The sequence below is a fragment of the Rhinolophus hipposideros genome (assembly GCF_964194185.1).
Source record: "Rhinolophus hipposideros genome assembly, chromosome: 23".
In the NCBI taxonomy this organism is placed as follows: Eukaryota; Metazoa; Chordata; class Mammalia; order Chiroptera; family Rhinolophidae; genus Rhinolophus; species Rhinolophus hipposideros.
Genome location: NC_138069.1, coordinates 2,372,460 through 2,396,249, shown reverse-complemented (window position 1 = coordinate 2,396,249; position 23,790 = coordinate 2,372,460). Strand labels below are relative to the sequence as shown.

General features: G+C 40.4%; 1 protein-coding gene across 1 annotated transcript in view; it reads left to right on the top strand.

The window, feature by feature from the left end:
- Positions 1-22,754, top strand: part of PRSS38 (serine protease 38) — a gene marked incomplete at its 3' end in the record, with an annotated part of 46,204 nt that extends 23,450 nt beyond the window's left edge. Inside the window, exons 4-5 of the mRNA XM_081036285.1 lie at positions 21,936-22,075; positions 22,506-22,754. Coding sequence (XP_080892411.1) covers positions 21,936-22,075; positions 22,506-22,754 — 389 coding nt within the window. The remainder of the gene's footprint in view (positions 1-21,935; positions 22,076-22,505) is intronic.
- Between the last annotated feature and the right edge of the window lie 1,036 nt (positions 22,755-23,790).

The following is a 23,790-nucleotide window of genomic DNA, read 5'->3' as shown; positions in this document are numbered from 1 at the left end:
TTCTATACCAATTTTAGTAAGTGTTTTAATCATAAATGGATGTTGTATCTTATCAAATGCTTTTTCTGCATCAATTGATAGAATCATATGGTTTTTGTCCTTTATTTTGTTTATGTGATGTATCACATTGATGGATTTGCGAATGTTGAACCATCCTTGTGCCCCGGGGATGAACCCCACTTGGTCGTGATGAATAATCTTTTTAATGCATTGTTGTATTCGATTTGCTAGAATTTTGTTTAGGATTTTAGCATCTGTATTCATCAGAGATATAGGTCTGTAGTTTTCTTTTTTTGTGTTGTCCTTACCAGGTTTTGGTATCAGGGTAATGTTGGCCTCATAAAATGAGTTAGGGAGTACTGACTCTTCTTCAATTTTTTGGAAGAGTTTGAGCAGGATTGGTATTAGATCCTCTTTGAAGGTTTGGTAGAATTCACTGGTGAAGCCATCTGGTCCAGGAGTTTTGCTTTTGGGAAGGTTTTTGATGACTGATTCAATTTCGTTACTGGTGATCGGCCTGTTTAGATTTTCCACTTCTTCTTGGTTCAGCCTTGGAAGGCTATATGTTTCTAAGAACTTGTCCATTTCTTCTAAGTTATTAAATTTGGTGGCATATAGTCCTTCATAGTATTCTTGGATAATCCTTTGTATTTCTGTGGTGTCCGTGATAACTTCCCCTTTTTCATTTCTGATTTTGTTAATTAGTGTCTTCTCTCTTTTTATCTTAGTGAGTCTAGCCAAGGGTTTGTCGATTTTGTTAATCTTTTCAAAGAACCAGCTTTTTGTCACATTAATTTTTTCTATTGTCTTTTTGTTCTCTATTTCATTTAGTTCTGCTCTGATTTTTGTTATTTCCTTTCTTCTGCTGACCTTGGGTTTCGCTTGTTCTTCTTTTTCTAGTTTTTTAAGGTGTAACATGAGGTTATTTATTTGGGATTTTTCTTGTTTCTTGAGATAGGCCTGTAATGATATAAATTTCCCTCTTAAAACTGCTTTCACGGCATCCCAAAAATTTTGGTAGGATGTATTTTCATTGTCATTTGTTTCTATGTATCTTTTGAGCTCTCCTTTAATTTCTTCTTTGACCCAGTCGTTCTTTAAAAGTATGTTGTTTAATCTCCATGTATTTGTTTTTTTTCCTGCTTTCTTTTTGCAGTTGATATCCAATTTCAAAGCTTTGTGATCAGAGAATATGCTTGGTATGATTTCAATCTTCTTAAATTTGCTGAGGCTGATTTTGTGTCCCAATATATGGTCTATCTTTGAGAATGTTCCATGTACACTAGAAAAGAATGTATAGTCTGATGTTTTAGGATGAAGTGCTCTATATATGTCAATTATGTCCAATTCATCTAATGTGTCATTTAGGGCTGCGATTTCGTTATTTATCTTCTGTTTGGATGATCTATCCATAGCTGTCAATGATGTATTTAAGTCCCCTAGTATAATTGTGTTTTGGTCAATTTCTCCCTTTAGTTCTGTTAGTAGTTGCTTGGTATATTTCGGTGCTCCCTGATTGGGGGCATAAATATTGATGACTGTTATGTCTTCTTGTTGTATAGTCCCCTTTACCATTATGAAATGTCCATCTTTGTCTCTTGTTATCTTTTTCACCCTGAAGTCTGTTTCATCGGAAATCATTATGGCTACACCTGATTTTTTCTGGGTACCATTTGCTTGAAGTGTCAATTTCCACCCTTTCACTTTGAGTCTATGCTTGTCCTTGTAGCTGAGATGTGTCTCTTGTAGGCAGCATATGGTTGGGTTTAGTTTTTTGATCCAATCTGCTACTCTGTGTCTCTTTATTGGTGAGTTCAGTCCATTTACATTTAGGGTGATTATTGATATGTGAGAATTTCCTGTCATTCTGTCTTTAGTTTTCTGGTAAGGCTGTGTGTCTCCATTGTTTCTTTGCCTTTTTGTTGTTGTCTGTTATTTCTGTGTGGTAGTATTCTATGATGTTTCCCTCTGTTTCTTCTTTTATTACAGTATATATTTCAGATTTGGATGTTTTTTGAGTGGTTACCCTTGAGTTTATGTAAAAGAAAGTTTGATATTTAGAGTATTCCAGTTTCTTCAGTCCGCTTACTTTCTCTATTCCCATATTCCAGTTCAGGCCTTTACGCTCCCCCTTTTTATGTTTCGGTTGCCACAAGTTGTCCCTGTTGATGGTGGTCTAATAGCCTCCTTTAGTATTTCTTGTAGTGCAGGTCGTGTATTAGAAAATTCCCTCAGCTTCTGGATGTCTGGAAAGGTCTTTATTCCTCCTTCATATCTAAAAGAGATCTTTGCTGGATATATTATTCTTGGCTCATGATTTCTCTCTTTCAATAGTTTGAATATTTGGTTCCATTCCCTCCTAGCTTGTAGAGTTTCTGCTGAAAAATCTGATGATAATCTAATGGGCTTTCCTTTGTAAGTTACCGTCTTCTTTTCCCTGGCTGCCTTGAGGATTCTTTCTTTATCATTGATTTTAGACAGCTTCAATACAATGTGCCTTGGTGAAGGCCTGTTGGGATTGAGGTAATTAGGTGTTCTATTTGCTTCTTGGATTCGAGGATCCAGTTCTGTCCACAAGTTTGGGAAGTTCTCATCGACGATTTGTTTGAATATATTCTCTGTTCCCTTCCCTCTTTCTTCTCCTTCTGGTATGCCCATTATTCTTATATTGCTCTTTCTGATGGAGTCAGAAAGTTCTTGTAGAGTTCTTTCATTTCTTTTAAGTCTCAAGTCTCTTTCTTCTTCCCTCTGTGTAAATTCCAGGTTCCTATCTTCGATGTCACTGATTCTTTCCTCCATCTGGTCAACTCTACTACCTAAGCTGGATATTTTATTGTTAATTTCTTCTATTGAGTTCTTAATCTCCAGAAATTCTATTTGGTTCTTTTTCAAGATTTCAATCTCTTTTGTAAAATGCTCATGGTGTTCTTTGATTGTGTTTCTGAGTTCATTAAACTGCCTTTCTGTGTTTTCTTGCATCTCGTTCAGTTTTTTCAGAATTGCGATCTTGAATTCTCTGTCATTTAAATCACAAAGGTCCATATCTCTAAGTTCCTTTTCTGGAGACTTTTCACTTTCTTTCTGAGCTATCTTGTTGCCTTGGTTATTCATGGCAATCACTGATTTACTATTTCTCTTCCTAGACATCTACAGGAGTGTCTTCTGCAACAGGTTGATAGGTATGCGAAGAGCTTTTGGAGTTCCAAAGCTCTTTCTGCACCAGATTCAGAGCCCGTTTGTTTCAGCAGTTCTGTTTACTCCTGCAGGGATCCGCCCAGATAGGTGGGGCCAGGGGCGGGGTGAGTTGTGAGAGGTGGCCCAGAGCAATGGCGGCGACCACCACCACAGCCAGTCCTGCTTCCACAGCTCCCTCCCCTTTGCCGGAACTAGTTGAGCTGCGAATCTGTGTCTGCGGTCCACAGTTCTCAGAGCAGCAAATATTCTGTCCTTTGATCCGACACTGCTACTTTATCGCTTCTAGCACCAGGCAGGTGGGGGCGGGGCGAGCTCTGGGAGGGTAGGGAGGGGGCGGCTAGTCTCCGTGCCTGAGGCTTCCGCTCTCCGCTCGGCAGTGAGGGCTTAAACCACCGATTTCAGCCCTCTTCCCTCAGTCTTTAGTCCGAGGTCTGCCGTGAGCGAGCGTTGTGTTCAGTGGTTTTGTATGCTGCCCCCTCAGCCCTGTGGGCCGTCAGCGGAGCCCTAGCAGTCCGAGTCCTTCCCTCTTCCGCAGCGGCGGTAGTTCCGGGCGCAGCGGGCTCCGAGCACTGAGCTAGGTCTGTGTCCTGTGCCCACGCGGCTCCGTCTCCGCACTTCTCCTCTCCCTCCTCCCCCGCTCGCGCGATTCACCCACCTGGAGGTGAATTCAGTAGTCGGCCTCTTCGTCTTGCCTGTCTGCTGTGCAAGGAGTCCTTTGTGGAGTTATTGTTGTCCGATTCGTTGTAAATTCCAGGGGAGCGTTACAGAGCCTCACCTCACGCCGCCATTTTTTTTTTTGGGCTTTTTGTCTATATTTTTATTTCCACTCTAATCATTATTATTTCCTTCCTTGTACTCACTTTGGGCTTATTATACTGTTCTTTTTCTAATTCCCTTAGAGGTAAAGATAGACTGTACATTTGAGATTTTTCTTGTTTCTGTCGGTAGGCCTGCATTGCTGTGAATTTCCCTCTTAGAACTGCTTTTGCCACATCCCATAGATTTTGGGTATTGTATTTTCATTTTCTTTTGTCTCGAGATATCTTTTGATTTCTTCCTTGATCTCATGCTTGACTTATTCATTATTTAGTAATAAGTTATTCAGCCTCCATGAATTGGTGTGTCTTCCAGTTTTTTTCCTGTAGTTCATTTCTAATTTCATAGCACTGTAGTCAGAGAAGACAATTGGTATGATTTCAATTTTTTTCTTAAATTTATCAAGACTTGTTTTGTGGCCTAACATATGTCTATCTTGGAAAATGTTCCATGTGCACTTGAGAAAAACGTGTATTTTGCAGCATTGGGGTGAAATGCTCTGAAAATATCGATTAAATCCAAGTGGTCCAACGTATCATTTAAGGCTGTTGTTTCCATATTGATTTTCTGTCTGGAAGACCTGTCCCTTGTTGTCAGAGGTGTGTTGAAGTCCCCTGCTATGATAGTGTTACTGTTGATCTCTGTCTTTATGTCAGTCAGTATCTGTTTTATATATTTAGGTGCTCCTATGTTAGGTGCGTAGATGTTTACTAGGGTTATGTCCTTTTGTTGTGATGTGATGACTTTCTTTATCTTTTATTATGGTCTTTGTTTTAAAGTCTGTTTTGTCCAATATAAGTATTGCTATGCCAGCTTTTTTCTTGTTTCCATTTGTGTAAAATATCTTATTCCATCTTTTTACTTTCAGTCTGTGGGTGTCTTTTTATCTGAGGTGGGTCTCTTGTAAACAGCATAAGCATGGATCTTGTTTTCTTAGACACCCAGCTACCCTATGTCTTGATTGGAGCATTTAATCCATTTACATTTAAAGTGATGATTGATAGGTACATAGTAATTGCCATTTTATTCATATTTCTGGTCTTTGTTAGTTTGTTTTCACCTTTCTTCTGCTTAAAGAAGCCTTTTAACATTTCCTGCAATACTGGCTTGGTGGTAATGAATTCCTTTAGCTTATTTTTTTCTGAGAAGCTCTTTATCTCTCCTTAAATGATAGCCTTGCTGGGTAGAGCAATCTTGGTTGCAGGTCTTTGTTTTTCATCACTTTGAATATTTCCTGCCACTCCCTCGTGGCCTGCAAAGTTTCTGTAGAAAAGTCATCTGATAGTCTTATGGGAGCTCCCTTGTAAGTAACTAGTTGTCTTTCTCTTGCTGCTTTTAGGATTCTGTCTTTGTCTTTAACCTTTAGCATTTTAACCATGATGTGTCTTGGTGTGGGTATGTTTGGGTTCAACTTGTTTGGGACTCTATGCTTCCTGGGCTTGTATGTAATTTTCCTTCACCAGATTAGGGAAGTTGTCAGTTATTATTTCTTCAAATACGTTCTCGATCCGTTGCTCCCTCTATTCTTCTGGTATTCCTATGATGCGAATGTTGTTGCACTTGATGTTGTCCCACAGTTCTCTTAAACTATTTTCATTGTTTTTCATTCTTTTTCCTTTTTATTGTTCCTACTAGGTGAATTTTGCTACCCTGTCTTCTAAATTGCAGATTCAATTCTCTGCTTCATTTAATCTGCTGGTGATTCTTTTTAGTGTGTTCTTCATTTCCGTTATTGTGCTCTTTATTTCTGACTGGTTATTTTTCATGTTTTCTATATCCTTTATGCTTGCTATCTCGTTGTTGAAATTCTCACTAAGTTACTTAAACAGTCTTATAATCAGTGTTTTAAACTCTGTCTTGGTAGATTGGTTGCCTCCATTTCATTTAGTTCCATTTCTGGAGGTTTCTTCTGTTCTTTTAATTGGGACATGTTTCTTTGTTTCCTCATTCTGGCTGCCATACTGTGTTTGTTTCTATGTATTAGGTAGATCACCTATGTCTCTCAGTCTTTGCTGGGTGGTCTTATGTAGTATGTGTCATTTGTAGTAGAATTGTGCAATCCCCCTAATCTCTTGTGCATGTGTTCCAGAGGTGTCCCTTGTGTTGTGTGCACTCTCCTGTTGTAGTTGAACCTTGATTGCTTTTGTCTTGTCAGGGGGTGGGACTGCATCCCAGTCTGACTGTGAGGGTGGGCTATACCCACAGTGTATGACCTGCTGTGTAGGAGCTGACCCCTCAGAGGAGGCTTCACCTCTGCGGGCTTTTGTGTCTATTGAGAATTCCCTTTGGATGTGCTGCTTGTAGGTCAAACCAGGTAGCGCTCTGGTGTGGTCTGATGCTGGCCTCTGGGTATGTTGTTTCTGGTATCTCTTGGGTGGGGTTCTCATGCTCGGCAATTTCAGCCCTGCCTGTTACTGGCCTGTGGCTACCTGGTAGGTGCCTCAATGCTGTATGTGGTTGGCTGCTACCTGTGCTGGCTCTGGAAGCATGTGGGGGTGGCCTTGCTGTGAAATGAGGCTGGCTTCACCCATATTGGGCCTGAGGCAACTTAGTGGAAGGCCCAGGGCCCCATAGGCCTGTTGCCCCCTTTCAGCTGCCTGTAAGGCCCAGCTGTTGAAAGAGAGTCCTTAGGAGCATATGTCTGGCTGGTTGACCTGGTGCTGAGCGTGACCTCAGTGATACAACACTAGCTGGGAGGGATGGAGTTCAAGTGAGTCATGAGATGTGACCAGTGGTTTTTACAACTTTAATGCAGATTCAGATCTTATGCTGGTACATGACCTGTTACCACCTTGTACAGTGCCTCAAGGACACTGTAGCCAGCCTCCACCTCAGGCTCACAAATTCCCGAGAGCTGGTCCCAAGTGGTTGTGGTGCAGTTTTGGAGTCTCTGTTCACCACCAAAATCTCCCCAGGTTGTTTTGGATTGTCCACTGTTGTAACAAACCTCCTCCGTGGTTTGTTGCGGTGGGGCCAGTTACCCAGGCTCCCAGAGTGCCCCGGCAATGCAGCTGTAGGTAGACAGTGCAGGGTTACGGGGGTAAAGGGTGTGGTCAGTGGCTTCTACAAATTCAGTGTAGTCTCAGCTCTTGGACGGGTGCTGGGCCTACAACCACCTCAAAAAACAAAACAACAATACAAAAACCCAAATACACACACACAGGAACAGCCAACAATCAAAGCAAACAAAAATACAGAAAAACAAAACAAAGCAGAAAAAAACAAAACCAAACAAACAAAAAAAAAGGGGAAAAAACAGTAAAAAGGGGGGAAAAAAGAAGAAATTAAAAAAAGAAAGAAAAGAAAAAAATGCTAAGTCCAGCCACTACCCATCTATGCCCTCCAGCAATCTCACCCAGCCATTGTGGGTTGTCTGCTGCTGTAAAAAACCTTCTTCACAGCTTAGGGAGGTAGGGCCGGCCACCAGGCTCCCAGAGTGCTTGTTGATAGCGCCTGTGAATGACAGTCACCACATTTTCAGTCTATTCCTGAAAGCCAAGGGGACATTAACCCCTCGGCAGGGCCCTACATCCCATGAGTGGGGAACAAAGCTCCGACACTCAGGTTCAAATAGAGTGAGTAACACAGCTTTATTTGGGAGCTAATGTCCCTCCAGAGGCCAAAGCTCTGGTAAGCACAGAAGGTTACACAGAATAGAATAGAACTTAATAACGAACCAAGTCCCAGAGTCAATCAAACTGAAGAAGGTCCCTGGTCCGGGAGAGATGACTGGGCCCATGACAGGTATGAAGTGAGCTGGTCTTGCAAGGAAGAGCTTCAGATAGTTCCGGAGTATCAATATCGCGGCTTGCACCTCGCAGAGGACTTTGTCAGATAGTGTCTGGCTCAGAGCCTCACGGAGGGTCTTAGCTGAAGTGCCCAGCGCACTACTCCTGGCATTGCTCTGGAGTTCTGCTTTTATCCTCTTTTCCTTGGACCTATTTACCTCTTAGGAGATAACCAGAAGTTGTTTGGTAAATGTGTTTATCACTCAAGTTTGTTATGCTCAAGTTTCACACAAAAACATGTTTTTTACTTTACTCTTATCGGTCTCAAACATATGTGGCCATAGTTCTGTCCCTACTAGTAAACAACTTGTTTTGCAACCTCAATCCACATATATGATACATTTTATATGCTCTATACAGTGCCCCTGGCAATGCAGCTCTAGATGGGCAGGGCAGGCTTCCTCGACGCTATGGGGTATGATTGGTGGTTTCTACAAAATCAGTGCAGTTTCTTCTCTAGCCTGCAAAAACTCGCTAAGAATACCATGGCCAGCCATTGTAAAGTGGGCTGCTCTTCTGTGAGCAGGTCGCCTTGGTCTCAGGGCACTGCTTCCATAGTAGGATGTAGAGGGTGAAAGAGTTCTGAGCTTCTGAAATCTCAATGCTGCCCCTGCAGCCTGATGTTGAGCCTTTGTGTCTCAGTGGCTCTGGTTGCCCTGCAGGGATCCTCCCAGACAGGTGGGAGCGGGGTGGGCTGTGAAAGGCGGCTAGTGCATTTGTGGCTCTGACCACCCCAGATCATTTCTTTTATAGCCCGCTTCTAACACTGGGAGCAGGGGGTCAGGGTAGAGGGATGAGCTCTGGGAGGGTGGGGGCAGAGGTGGCCAGGCTCCATGTCTTTATTTTCTGTTTTCTATTTAGCAATAAGGGCATAAACCACAGTTCTCACCCGAGGTCTCTGCCCCAAATGCTGGGTTCAACAGTCATATGCTGATCCCTCAGGCCAAACTCTAGGCCACAGGGAATGCTCCTGAAACCGGGATTCTTCCCTCTCCCGAGGCTGCAGCGAGCTCTGGTATGAGTCCTGGGGCCCCATGACCCACGTGTCTGCACTTCCCCCTTCTCTCCTCCTCCACTCGCCTAATTTGCCCACCTTCAGCTGATTTGATTTGCCGGTCTCTCAGGCACTCCTCTGTGACACGCAGGGAGTCCTTTGTTGAATTATAGCTGTTCGATTTGTTGTAACTTCCAGGAGAGATTTCAGGAAGCACTCCTCACACTGCCATTTCTATGTTGTCCTCTCCGCCACCCTATCCTTTTGATTGGAACATATAATCCATTTACATTTAAAGTGACTATTGATAGATATGTAGTTATTTCCATTTTATTAATGGTTTTCTGATTGTTTTTGTACTTCTTTTTTCTTTTGTCATTCTCTTGCTCTCTTGTATGCTGGTAGCTTTCCATAGTGTTATGGATTCCTTTCTCTTTGTTTCTCATACATCTCTTATGGTTTTTGGTTTATGGTTACCGTATGCTTTATATATACCAAGCTATATTTATAGCAGTCTATTTTAAGTTAATGGTCATTTAAGTTCAAATACATTCTCAAATCACTACAAATTTTACTCACCTCCTCCACCTTTATGTTTTTGTAATTCTTTTTACTTCTTTTGTGTGAATCCCTTAATTTATTGATGTAATTACAAATGTTCCTTCCTACTTTTTTCTTTTATCCTTTGTATTAAAAAACTCCCTACAAACAAAAGTTCTGGACCACATGGCTTCACAGGTGAATTTTACCAAACATTCAAAGAAGAATTAACACTTATCCTTCTCAAACTATTCCAAAATATTCAAGAGGATGAAAGGTTCTTAAGCTCATTTTACAAGGCCAGCATTGCCCTGATTCCAAAGCCACACAGACATTACAAAAAAAGAAAATTATGGGCTAATATCCCTGATGAACATAGATGCAAAAATCCTCAACAAAATATTAGTAAATCGAATTCAGTAATACATTTAAAAAAATCATACACCATGATCAAGTGAGATTTATTCCTGGGATGCAAGGGTGGTTCAATAGTTGCAAATCAGTTAAGGTGAGAATCACCACATAAACAAAATTAAGGATAAAAATCATGTGCTTATATGAATAGATAAAGAAAAAGTGTTTGACAAAATCCAGTATCCATTTATGCTAAACTCTCAGCAAAGTGGGAATAGAGGGAACATACCTCAACATAATAAAGTCCGTATGTGACAAGCCCACAGCTAACATCATATTCAATGGGGGAAAGCTAAAAGCATTTTCCTTAAGATCAGGAACATGACAAGGATGTCCACTTTCACCACTTTTATTCAACATAGTATTGATAGTCCTAGGCACAGCAATCAGACAAGAAAAAGAAATAAAGCATCCAAATTGGAAAGGAAGAAAGAAAACTGTCATTATTTGCAGATGACCTGATACTATATAGAGAACCCTAAAGATTCAACCAAAAAAATATTAGAACTGATCAATGAATTCAGTAAAGTAACAGGATACAAAATTAATATCCAGAAATCGTTACATTTTTATACACCAATAACAATCTATCAGAAAGAGAAAGTAAGGAAATAAAGGACCTAGAAGGTATTATGCTGAGTGAAATAAGTCAGACTTAGAAAGACAAATACCATATGATCTCACTTATTTGTGGAATCTAAAGAACAAAATCAATGAACAAACAAAACAGAAACAGACTCATAGATACAGAGAACAAACTGATGATTACTAGATAGGAGGTGAGTTGGGGGCTGGGTGAGAAAGGTGTAGGGATTAAGAATTACAAATTAGTAGTTACAAAATAGTCATGGGGATGTAAAGTACAGTATGGGGAATATAGTCAATAATATTGTAAAAACTATGTATAGTGTCAGATGGGTACCAGACTTATCAGGGGGATCACCTCGTACGTTATATAAATGTCTACCTCCTATGTTGTACACCTGAAAATAATATAAAATAATATTAAATAACAACTATAATTAAAAAACAGTTACAGGAATATAAAGTACAGCATAAGGGATATAGTCAATAATATTGTAATTACTATGTACAGTGTCAGATGGGTAATAGACTTATTGGGGTTATCACTGTGAGGTATATAAATGTCTAATCATTATGTTGTTTTGTACACATGAAACATCAAAAAAAGAATGACAACAATCCCATTTATAATTGCATCAAAAAATACTTAGAAATAAATTTAATGAGGGAGATAAAAGATCTGTACTCAGAAAATTATAAGATATGGAAGAAAGAAATTTAAGAAGGTACAAATAATGGAAACATATACCATGCTTATGGATAAGGAGAATTGATATTGTTAAAATGTGCACACTACCTGAAGTGATCTACAGATTCAGTTCAATCCCTATCAAAATAGAACTAGAACAAATAATCTTAAAATTTATATGGAACTACTGAAGATTCCGAATAGCCAACTCAATCTTGAGAAAGAAGAAACTGGAGGTATCATGCTCCCTGATATCAGACTATACTACTAGGCATGGGTTTATTTCTGGGCTTTCTATTCTGTTCCATTGATCTATGAGTCTGTTTTCTTGCCAGTACCATGTTTAAAATCCTATGGCCTTTAAACATGGTACTGGCAAGAAAACAGACTCATAGATCAATGGAACAGAATAGAAAGCCCAAAAACAAACCCATGCCTGTGTGGTCATTTAATCTATGACCAAGGAGGCAAGAATGTACAGTGGGGTGAAGACAGTCTCTTTCATAAATTATGTCTGGAAAACTGGACAGACACATGGAAAAACAAGGAACTTAACCCCTTTCTTATACCATATACAAGAATAAACTCAAAATGGACTAAAGACTTAAATGTAACACCTGAAACCATACAACTCCTAGAAGAAAACATAGGCAGTGAACTCTATTGCTCTTAGCAATATTTTTTTGAGATATATATACATATATATATATATATATATATGTATATATATATATATGTAGCTCCTGAGGCAAGGAAAACAAAAGAAATAAATATGACTACACCAAACTAAAAAGGTTTTGCACAGCAAAAGAAAACTATCAACAACAACAACTCCCTACTGAAGGGGAGAAGATATTTGCTAATAATACATCCAATAAGGCATTTATATAAAAATATATAAAGAACTCATACAATTTATCACCAAAAAAACTAACAATCTGATTTTAAAATGGGCAGAGGACCTGAATAGACATTTTTCCAAAGAGGACATGCAGATGGCCAATAGACATATGAAAAGATGCTCAACTAATCAGGGAAATGGAAATTAAAATCACAATGAGAGATCTCCTCATACCTGTCAGAATGGCTATCATCAATAAATCAACAAACAACAAGTGTTGGTGAGGATGTGGAGACAAGGGAACCCTCGTGCACTATTGGTGGGATTGCAGATTGGTGCAGCCACTATGGAAAACAGTATGGAGGTTCCTCAAAAAATTGAAAATGTAACAATTGTATGACCCAGCAATTCCACTCCTGGGTATCTATCCAAAGAAATCTAAAACATTAATTCGAAAAAATATATGCACCCCTATGTTTATTACAAGTGTGGCTTTTAACTGCCTCTCCGAATCAAGTTCTTTCCCTCTGGCAGAAAAACTGTGTTCAAGCCAACCGAACTATGGTAAAACCACCACAATGACAGAGCAGGAATGGGGTGGGGGTCAGGATGGTGAAGCCCCAGGTAAATACTTGTAGGTCACAGTCTTCTGTCATTCCGACCAAAGTTCCACCAGTTATTCATAAATAAATACCTTTCAAATTTTCTTTGCTTTTGATTGATCTCTAGAGCCCTAAAATGGTTTTTTTAAATGATTTTGTCCAGTTTTATACTTGTTTATTGGGAAAGGATTTGCTGACATCTTTATTCCACCCCAGCCAGAAGTCCCATGTGTAGATTTATTTCTAAATTATTATTTTGTATTATCTGTTTACTGCTTTCTTTTAAATACTTTCCTGCCTTTCTCCATTTCCAAAAGATTGTTTGTATTACTATTTTACTGTCTACTCTTTTGTAAGTTAAATGTCCAATTTTTAATCTTTTCTCTTAAATTTTTAACTTGCACACCTGAACATACTCATTTCCCAAAGGAATAAAAGGACCCCGATCTATATATTTATAAGTATAAACATATATATAGCTTATGTTTTATGTGTTATTTTTAATATGTTATTGTTTTCCAGAATTTGAATTCCATCTTGTTGTTTTTATACAACCAATATTAGTCATTTTACAGTTATTTTATACAGGACACGCTTATTTGGCTATGCACATGTTACTTTTTTTTCCAATTCCTTTACTCTTTGTATTATACTTCTTTCAATAAGGTTTACTTTCCTTATTTCAAAAAATAGCCTAGAACTCTTAAACAACCAATAGGTCAAAGGAGAAATCACAAATTAAAAATATTATGAGATGAATGAAAACACATTACCAAAACTTATGGAATTCAGTGAAAGTGGTAGTCAGAGTGAAATTTATAGTTGTATAAGCTTGCATTTAAAAAAAAAAGCCTACCTCAAATAAATAACTTCACTTTCTGACTTAAGGAACTGTAAAAAGTAGAGCAAAGTAAACCCAAAGCTGGCAGGAAGAAGGAAATAATAGATTAGAGCAAAAAGAAATGAAATACAGAATGAAAAAAAGTAGAGCTGATGAAACAGTATTAGTTATTTGAAAAGAACAGAATAAACAAACCTTTAGCTAGACTGACTATAAAAAAATGAAAAGGTACAAATAACTAAAAACTAAAATCAGAAATGAAACAGGGAACAACCAACCTTACAGAAATAAAAAGGATTACAAGAAAATACTACAAATTAGATAATTTACATGAAGTGAAAACATTCCTAGACACACTCAAATTACCAAATTTGACTCAAGAAACAATTAAAATTATCAATAGATTTATAACAAGTAAAAAGGTTGAGTCAGTATTCAGAAACCTTCCAACCAAGAAAAGTCCAGGACCAGATGGCTCTACTAGTGAATACTTACAAACATTCAAAGAAAAATTAACACCAGTTTTTCTCAAATGCTCCCAAAAATAGGAGAGGAGGGAACCCTTCATAATTCATTGTACAGGACCAATATTATACTGACACCAAAGCCAGACAAAGAAATCAGAAGAAAAAAATCACAGACCACTATCCCTCATGAATACAGATGTAAAAATCCTGAACAAAATACCAGGAAACTGAATCTAACAGCATACTAAAAGGATTATATAAAGCAAAGTGAGATTTATCCATGGATAAAAACGGAGGTTCAACATACACAAATTAATAATATACCACATTAAGGGAATGAAGGGAAAAAAACCCACATAATCATCTCAAATGATGCATAAAAAGTATTTCACAGGATTAAATAATTTTTTTAAAAAATACTTAGAAAACTAGAAATAGAGAAGTACTTCCTCAACATGATTAAATGCATTTATGGAAACCTACAGCTAACATCATACTCAGTGGAGAAAGACTGAAAGATAAAATGCCCAGTTTATTCCATATTGTATTCCATATTGTACCAGATTCTAGACAGACAAATTAAGTAAGAAAAGAAAATAAAAGACTTTCCGGTTGACAATGAAGAAGAACTATCTCTCTTTGCAGATGATAGGATTCTACATATATAAAGCCCCACTGAATCATAAAACAAAAACTACAGACAATAATAAATTCAGCAAAGTTGCAGAGTACAAGATTTAACACACACAAAAATCAGTTGTGTTTCTATACACCTTAATGAACAATTGAGAAAACAATTCCACGTCATCCAAAAGAAAAATTACTCATGAATAAATTTACCCAAAGAGGTGAAAGACTTGTATACTGAAAATTACAAAACATTGCTGAAAGGACTTTTAAAAGATGTAAATAAATGTAAAGACACATCATATTCCTGGATTGGAATACCTATTGTTAAGATGCCAACACTACCAAATGTGATATACATACTTAATGCAATCTTTATCAAAATTCCAAAGTTTTACAGAAATGAAAAATCAGCAATCCTCAAAATCATATGGAATTGGAAAGGGCCCTGAATAGCCAAAAGAATCTTGAAAAAGAAGACCAAAGTTGAAGTTCTCACACTTCCTGATCTCAAAATTTACTGCAAACCTACAATAATGAAAGCAATGTGGTACTGGCATAAGAACAGACATGTAGACCAATGGAATAGAATTGGAAGTCCAGAAATAAACCCGTACATCTATGGCCTACTGATTTTTGACAAGGGTGCCAAGTCCATTCACTGGGGAAAGAATAGTTTGTTTAACAAATGGTGGTTGGACAACTGTACGCATATATTCACACGCACAAGAGTGAAGTTAACACCATATACAAAAACTTAAATGGATCAACAACCTAAATATAAGAGTTACCATAAAACTCTAAGAAGAAAACATAGGGGTAAAGCTTCATAATTTTGGATTTGGCAGTGGATTCTTAATGTTTATGAAATCGTACAGCATGGATTCCTGGTGTCTGTCTTCTTCCACTCACCCCACTGTTTTTGAGAGTCATCCATGTTATTCATCTTTTTTTTTCTGTCATGTAGTGTTCCAATGTATGAACATAGCAAAATTTCTCTATCCGTATTCCTAAAGGTGGACATCTGCATTGTTTCCAGTATTTAGGTCATATGAATAAGTCTGCAATAAATATTGTGGTACCAGTCTTTTGGTGAACACACACGCTTGTTTATCTTGGGGATATACTTGGAAGTAGAACATGTTGGCTATAGGGTGGGAGTAAATTTAATTTTATTAGAAACTGCCAAACAGCTTTATAACCTGGCTATGTATTTTGTATCCCCATTGGCAATGTATGAGACCACTACCGTGTTTCCCCAAAAATAAGATGTAGCCGGACCATCAGCTCTAATGTATCTTTTGGAGCAAAAATCAATATAAGACCGGTATTATTATATCATATTATATTATATTAATTATATTATATTAATTATATTATATTATATTATATTATATTATATTATATTATATTATATTATATTATATTATACCTGGTCTTATATTAAAATAAGACCGGGTCTTATATTAATTTTTCTCCAAAGGACGCATTAGAGCTGATGATCCGGCTAGGTCTTATTTTCGGGGAAACATGGTAGTTGCCCCGCATCCTGGCCAACACTTGACAGTGTTAGTCTTTTTTTTGTTTAGCTATGCTGACCATTGTGTAGTGATAGCTTCTTGACATTTTATGATTTATAGGAATTCATTGTACATTCTGGATACACGTACTTTGATAGCTATGCAAATATTCTCTGCTAGACTGTGGCTTTTTAAAATTTCTTAATATGACTTTTAGTTGGAAAAAAGCTTTTACTTTTGACAAAGTCCAGTTTATCGTGTTCTTTCTTATATACATAAGGCCTTTTTTATCGTGTTTATGAAGATTTGCCTTTTGTAAGGTCATCTACTTGATCCAACACCATTCATCAAGAAGACCTCCTTTCCCCACTGAATTGTATTAGCACCTTTGTCAAATAGTGTGTGATCGTGTGTGTGTGAGTGAGTGTGTGTGTGTGTGTGTGTGTGTCTACTTCTGAGTCTCCTATTCTGGGTCTCTGCGTTGCCGCCGTACTGTAGCTGTATAATGAGTCTGGTGGTACACGATCTCCACAGCTATTTCTCTTCTTTAGGATCATCACTGGCATTTGGGGTCCTTTACTTTTCCATACGAATTTTAGAATCAGCTCCCCAGTTTCTACAATAAACCTGCCAAGATTTTGAATGACTCACTGTTTTCCATGGCTCTTGGCACTATTCTCTAAGACATCCTTCTTGGCTAGTTCTTAAAAGAGCCTTGAAAAATACCGCATTGAGTAACTTTCCCAGCCTCTCCTGAGGTCCCAGAGACCTTTCGACATTTTGAACATCTCATTACCTTTTAGCCCAGACAGGCAACACTTTTACATGACTCTCTGAGCTTCCCAAGCCACACCACCCCGCAGTTCTTTTTGACATCTTTATCTTTAAATTTAGTCGCTGTCTCTCTGGGCAGCTAGGGTGCTATGGAACTGCCTCTTTAGGATTTCTAGAGTCACTTTTGTCCAGCAGGGAACATCTACTAGGCGCTATCTTAATTCTTTCAAGGTTTCAAAAGAGGCACTGACAGCCATGCTCTTGACTGAGACCAAGTAATTTCATTTCCAATCCAGAGGACACAGCCTCTCACTCACACAGATCAGCGAACTACAGCCCACGGGCCAAGTCCCGCCTCGTGCTTTCTGTGTTGCTGGCAAGCTTGCAATGGTTTTCACATTGTTAAACAGTTGACAGAAAACCAAAAGAAGATTTCATGAAACCTGAAAATTATTTAAACCTCGAAGCTCCATGTTCATAAATACAGTTTGATTTGAACACAAGCATGCCCATCCATGTGCATATTGTCTGGGGCTGTTTTGCTCCCGTGGCAGAGTTGAATACCTGCTACACAGATGGTCCCGCCTGAAGAGCCTGGTCCCATACAGGAAGTTTGCTGGCCCCTTCTTTATTATACTTCCTCTAGCCTCTGCTCAAGAATTGGCAGAGCTCAGAATCGTTCATCTTTTTTGTAGTACCTTATACTCAGCCAGAAGCAACCACTTAACTTTCATAATTCTGCCTGGAAATTATCTTGCCAAATTTCTCAAGTTCATTGAGTACATTTTTTATCTTCCAAATTACCACTGGCAACAGTTTTGCCACTTCATACCACAGGTTTCCATTTTCCCAACCTCCTCGATCCATTTTCTTTTTGTTTTTCTAGATTATATTATAGGAACCTTTTTTCCATCCAACAGGTCCCAAAACCAATGCCACATTTTTGTTATTTTTATGGAAACCACCAATTTCTAGGTACCGATATCATTTACCTATTGCCACAATAACGCTGCACTACAACAGACGATATGGTGGTAGGTATTCATCAAGCTCACATGGCTGTGAGTGGCCTGTGATAGACTGAGCTGGAGCACTGGACCCTGATCCATGCATCTTTCACTGCCCAGTGGCTTGCTGGGCCATGTCTAAAGGCATTGATGGAGAGACACAATGCTTTTCCAAGCCTCTACTTGTAACAAGTCTGCTCAAATCCATCCCACTGACAAAGCATGTCATATGACATAATTCATGTCTAAGGAGTGGGAAAATGCAACACATCTCCCGATGGGAGTGTCTACAGAGACACGTGGCAAAGGGCTTAGATGCAGGAAACCATAGAGAACTGGATCCATGAATGCAGTTCATGGCCTCTAAATTTGTCATTTACTACTTAACAGATGATGTAAGCACTTGACATAGTATAACTCCCTTTCCCCCTTCAACTCCTTATGCTATTGTTTTCTGTTTTACTTCTGCACATTATATTGGCATTATTGTTGCTTTAAACCTTCAATCCTTGAACATAGGTTTCCGTAGTCTCATTTTTAACTACATCCAAGAAACGATCAACCCAAAGCCCAAATTCAGGTCACCATGAAACCATGACCACTCATGTCCCAGCACCTACACTCGTCCCCCAGTTTAATCTTACAACTGTCTGCGCTCCAGGGGTGTGTGTGGTGGGTGGGAGGATGCGCATCCAGTATCTCTGCAGGCCCGGATCGTACCCACCCTCCAAGGGGCTCTCATTTCAGGATTCCTTCCCCGAAGTGATCCAGCCCTCTCTCCCTCCTCAGACATCAGCATCATTCCACATGCCTGTGCTTTGTCTCTTTTTTAGGCCCTTAGGGGCATAAAGTAGGATTCATCCTAATTCTTGCTTCAAAAAATTCTCCACTGGTTCATGTATGGTCTTCTTTTGTGTTTGTTAGTAATAATTTGATGCATTGCCATGTACACAGCTCTCAAACAGGGAGATTGTGTTAGTTTGTGTTCACTTCATGGTCCTGTCCCATGGACCATTTGAGGGAAGTTCTCACCACAATTTTTTTCTTTTTTTATTGTGTTAAAATACACACAACATAAAATTTACCATCTTAACCATTCTAAATGTCCACTTCAGTGGTATTGAGTACATTCATATCACTGTGCAGCCGTCACCACCAACAATCACTAAAATTCTTTTTATCTTGTAACATATGAAACACTATACCTACTAAATAATAAATCCCCATTTTGCCCTCCTTCCAACCCCTGGCAACCACCTACTATACAGTATTTGTCCTTCTGTGACTGGCTTATTGCATTTAGCACAAGGTTCTCAAGGCTCATCCTTGTTATGGCATAACTGCCTTCCTTTTGAATAATAGTCCATCGTATGTGTATGCCCTACTTTGGTAATCCATTCACTGGTCAGTGAACACTTGGTTTGCTTCCATCTTTTAGCTATTATGAATAATGCTGCTATGAACTTGGGTGTACAAATATCTCTTCAAGACCCTGCTTTCAAATCTTTTGGGTAGATACCCAGAAAAGGAATTGCTGGGTCAAATGGTAATTCTATTTTTAATTTTTTTCGAGGACCCTCCATGCTGCAGGTTTTCAAAGGATTTCAATTTCTCCACATCCTTGCCAATAATTGTCTTCTGTTGTTTGATAGTAGCCATCCTAATGGGTGGGAGGTACTATCACATAGTATTAATTTGCTTTTTCCTAATGACTGGTGGTGTTGAGCATATTTTCACGTGCTTATTGGCCATTCATATATCTTCTTTGGAAAAATGTCTGTTCATGTCCTTTGCCCATTTTTTAATCAGGTTGGTTGTTTCATTGTTGAATTTTAGGAGTTCTCCATATATTTGGGGTATTAATCCCTTATCAGGTATATTATTTGCAAAGATTTCTTCCCATTTTTGGGGTTGCCTTTTTCCGTTAGTAAATAGTGTCTTTTCATATACAACATTTAAAATTGTTTGTGAAGTCCAATTTGCCGATTTTTCTTTTGTTGTCTGTGCTTTTGGTTTCGTAATCAGGAAATCAGTGCCAAGAGCAATGTTATGAAACTTTTGTCCTATCTATCTTTTAAAATCTATAGAGGCTTAATTTGTGGCCTAACATAGTCTAGCCTAGAAAATGTCCCGTGTGCACTTGACATAACATGTATGCTGTTGTTGATGGGTGCTCTGTGTGTATCTGTTATACTAGCTGGTTTATAATTATGTTTGAGTCCTCTATATCTTTACTTATCTTCTGTCTAGTTGTTCTTTCATTATTGAGAGTGGGATGTTGAAGTCTCCAACTATTATTATAGAACTTTCTATTTATCCCTTCAATTTTGTGGGGTTTTGCTTCATATATTTTAATGTTGTGTCATTAGGTGAGTAAATGTTTATAAATGTTCTATCTTCTTGCCCTCATGGTAGCAGACCTCTGTGTCTGCAGTAGACCAGGCAGACCTCTGGTGTTACCGGTTCTTGGGACCAGCGGCTCTTCAGGGACATGTGTCTTGTTTCTGCCCTTCCTGCAGAGTAGTGCATCTGTGCCAGGCCCTGGGGGCAGAAATATACAGTGCATCCCCCACACTGGTGGAAGGCTTCTGCTCCATGCAAGAAGGAAAGCAGGCTGTTGTCTGGGTCTCCAGTGGCAGCTGGCCATCTCCTGAACACCTACACTGAGGGGCCTTCTCTCTGGTCCTTGCCCTGCCCCCAATATTCCTCCTGAGCTCCCAGTGGAGACCTGAGGAAAGACCTACCCATGAGTGCCAACCTCTCTCTTCTGGTTTCCCATTATCCTGATCTGACATGCTGCCGGCATTGAAGAACTCACTGAAGCTACAGTTGACTTTTTCCCACCCATCTCTGTGCTGTACCTCTTCCTTTGTGCCCTGTCAAAGGTGAGACAGCTTGTGCCAGATCATCACTATGGTCCTCTGCCTGGTTTTGTGTGCCCTTGGTGTCCATGTGAGCATGACAGGGATATTTTTCCCCATCTCTACACTGTCTTTCCCAATGTCTTGGGTATCCCATAAGACTCTCCATTGTTGATTGGTTGGAACTCAGCCTCCCAGCACCATATGAGCTCTGGGCACTGTGAAGTCCAACCTGGCCACTCTCTGCCCTCCCTGTGGAATTGTAACTTCTGTAGTCCTCGCTCAGGGTCCAGCAGTCCCCAGTGTACCTGCCTTCTGGGGCTCTTTCTCTCTGGAGCACTCTCCCTTTGGCATGCGCCTTGCAGATTCCAGCTGCCGGTGCTCCTCCTTGCACTTCACAGCGTGGAAAGTGCCCCAGGCAGGAGGTGAGGCCCTCATAGACCTGGCCTGTCCCTTTTTCTCAGGGACCATAGCCCTTCTCTGCCTCATGTCCAATGGGAAAATTATTGCCTCCTGTGCGGATACGTTTACTCCTTATTTATGGAGGGAGTGCCAGTCCATTCCCATTGCCTCACTGTGGCCACAGTGGAAGACCGCAGGAAGATTTTTAGCTGGCTTGGTAGTTTCAAAGTCATTTCCTAACTGTATTTGATGGGGCAGCCCCTTTCAGCACTACACTCTGAGTCCGTGGACTTGTGCACGTGTTCTGTGTCTCTGTGTGTGCCGTCTAAGTCTTCTGTGCCTCTTTTCCTGCTATCACCTTGCCAACACAGCCAGCAGCAAGCACAGGCACTGCTGACATTCTCCTTTACTTCTCTTCCCCTCAAGGTACCCATGCATCAGCTCTAAAACGAATTCCGCAAATACAGCCCCGCTTCGACCCTGGTCAGAAGGTCTTCAGCTTATAAGAATGGCTCCTTACGGTCAGGCTGGTGTGGAGCCTTGAGACCCACTCACACATTGGTCAGAAAAACTCAAGGTTTCTAGGACCAATGACTATATCCTGTGGCATAGAGAGGACATGGGGTGACATCCTGCAAACCTCGGAGGTTCCTTGTTTGTACACACCTCGTCAGCCCCAGAGTCACCCAGGCACTGAGCTGTTAGAGCTGTGTGCACTCAAGCTGCAACAGTGGGAAGGAAATTGGCTCCAAAGGGTCCTGGCTCTTCTGTCTCTCTTAGAAAGTTTCATGTGATGTTTATATTCATATTTCACTGACCAAAGCCTGACTCCTGGTGCAGAGAAGGGGGCCAGCAGAGGTCAGGAGTAAAAGAAGCCGCTGGGTGAACCTGCTGAGCCTTGGGGTTGGGCTGGATGTATCCTAGGGAGAGGCTTGGGAGGACCTCTCACGGGGCCTGCACTTCTTTCCAACAGGCTCCTCAGACCATCTGCAGGAGGCACAGCTGCCTCTGATCCCATTGCGTCTGTGTCAGCGGTTATATGGACACACATCGTATCTTCTGCCGGACATGTTGTGTGCCGGAGACCTCAGGAATGTGAAAACTGCATGTGAGGTGTGTTCCACCATGCGGACGGGGACCAAGTCTGGGACTTGCATGTGTTCACCTGCTTTGAGCACCTAGGAGCACTTCTACTGAGTGGGTGGGTGGTCCCACAAAGCCTGGCCCCTGAGGGCCTTGGGAGTACATTACCATAGGCTGGGGGGGGGAGACCTCAGGGGTGGCTTATGTGCAGACAGGACACGGGCCCCATTCAGTGCCCAGTGCCACATGGGCCTCAGAACTGGCCAGAGCAGCCCAGGGCTCTGTGCCTGCTTGGGGGCCTTGCCTGCTGACTGTTGCCCTGAGGCACGGGCAAGGTGGGGCTGCGGAGTGCAGGGGCTCTGGGACCAGTCCTGCAGGGTGATTGCTGGGCCACCCTTGTGCAGGAGGCAGCAGCGGACCCCAGTCTCCCGGTTCACAGGCAACTCCTCTTTTCTTCCAGGGTGACTCTGGGGGCCCACTCGTCTGTGAATTCAACCGTGTCTGGGTGCAAATTGGAATAGTGAGCTGGGGCCGTGGTTGTGAGTTCCCTATGTATCCTGCAGTTTACGCCCGAGTCTCCTATTTCTCAACATGGATCCGTTATTACATAGAACACACACCCCCACCTCCTCAGCCTCTCCCTGCCCTCTCCTCCTCTCTGGGTGCCACCGTCCTTGTGACCATGCTAGCTATCCTGCCAATGCTGTGAGGAAGCCCCAGCTTCCTTATACTGTATGCCTCTGTCCCTGCTCAGCCCCTCAGGTCTCTGGGCACCTGAGTGAGGTGAGTGCCACCAGCTGGGACAATGCAGTGTCAGGAAGGGCTGAGCCAGGGCCACACCCAGGGAGGCAGAGCCAGTCTCACCACAGAAGGGCAGAGTGCCCAGGGAGAGCAGGTGGCCTGGCTGAATGCTCTGGCACTTTAGATTGGTTAAGATATTAAAAATTTACAAAGCGAGCATCCTGGAAGTCCTGAGTCCATCTTTTCACCCGGAATGCAGATTCCTTTCCACCTGGAATGCAGGTTCCTTCATGCACACAGAGTGACCTTGTCAAGATGACAAGACACCAGGGTGAGAGGAGAAGTTCAAACCAAGCACAGCATCTCTAGAAAGGATGGCCACACAAACACATGTCTGGGTCTAGAGTTCAGGCCTGAGGAAAAGGTGCTGTTTTAAATACTTAGAACTATCAATATAACAGTTATTAAGTACTTAAAATTCCAATTCAAAAACTGGAAACATGAATTGAGAATATATACATGGAAAGATCTAAAAAATAAAAAATAAAAGCAGAAATCAACGAGCCAAACACCAGGAAAACACTCGAATTAACATTTTAAAAATCTGATTTGGAAAAAAAGAAATGACTAACCTAATCCAGATATAAAATGAGACCAAAACTACACTAAACAAGAAATAACAAGGGGGAAATACCCATTAAACACAGAAAACTTAAGAAATCATAAGAAATGTTTTAACTATGTAAATAAACTTAAATGAAAAGTGTCACATTTTAGGGAAAACATAATTTACCAAAACTAACCCCAGTAAAGATAGATAAAATTCCATGGGAAAAATGGAGAAATTTAAGAACTTCCCCCTCCCAGTAAAAGCCTTGGCTGAAATGATTTCCTGGGTAACCACATTATGGGGTTATCCCAGTGCTCACACTGTTCCAGACACGAACAGGGAGGAGAGTGTCCCCACGCTCCCTAGCAGCACGTGTATATATGAGGATATAAAT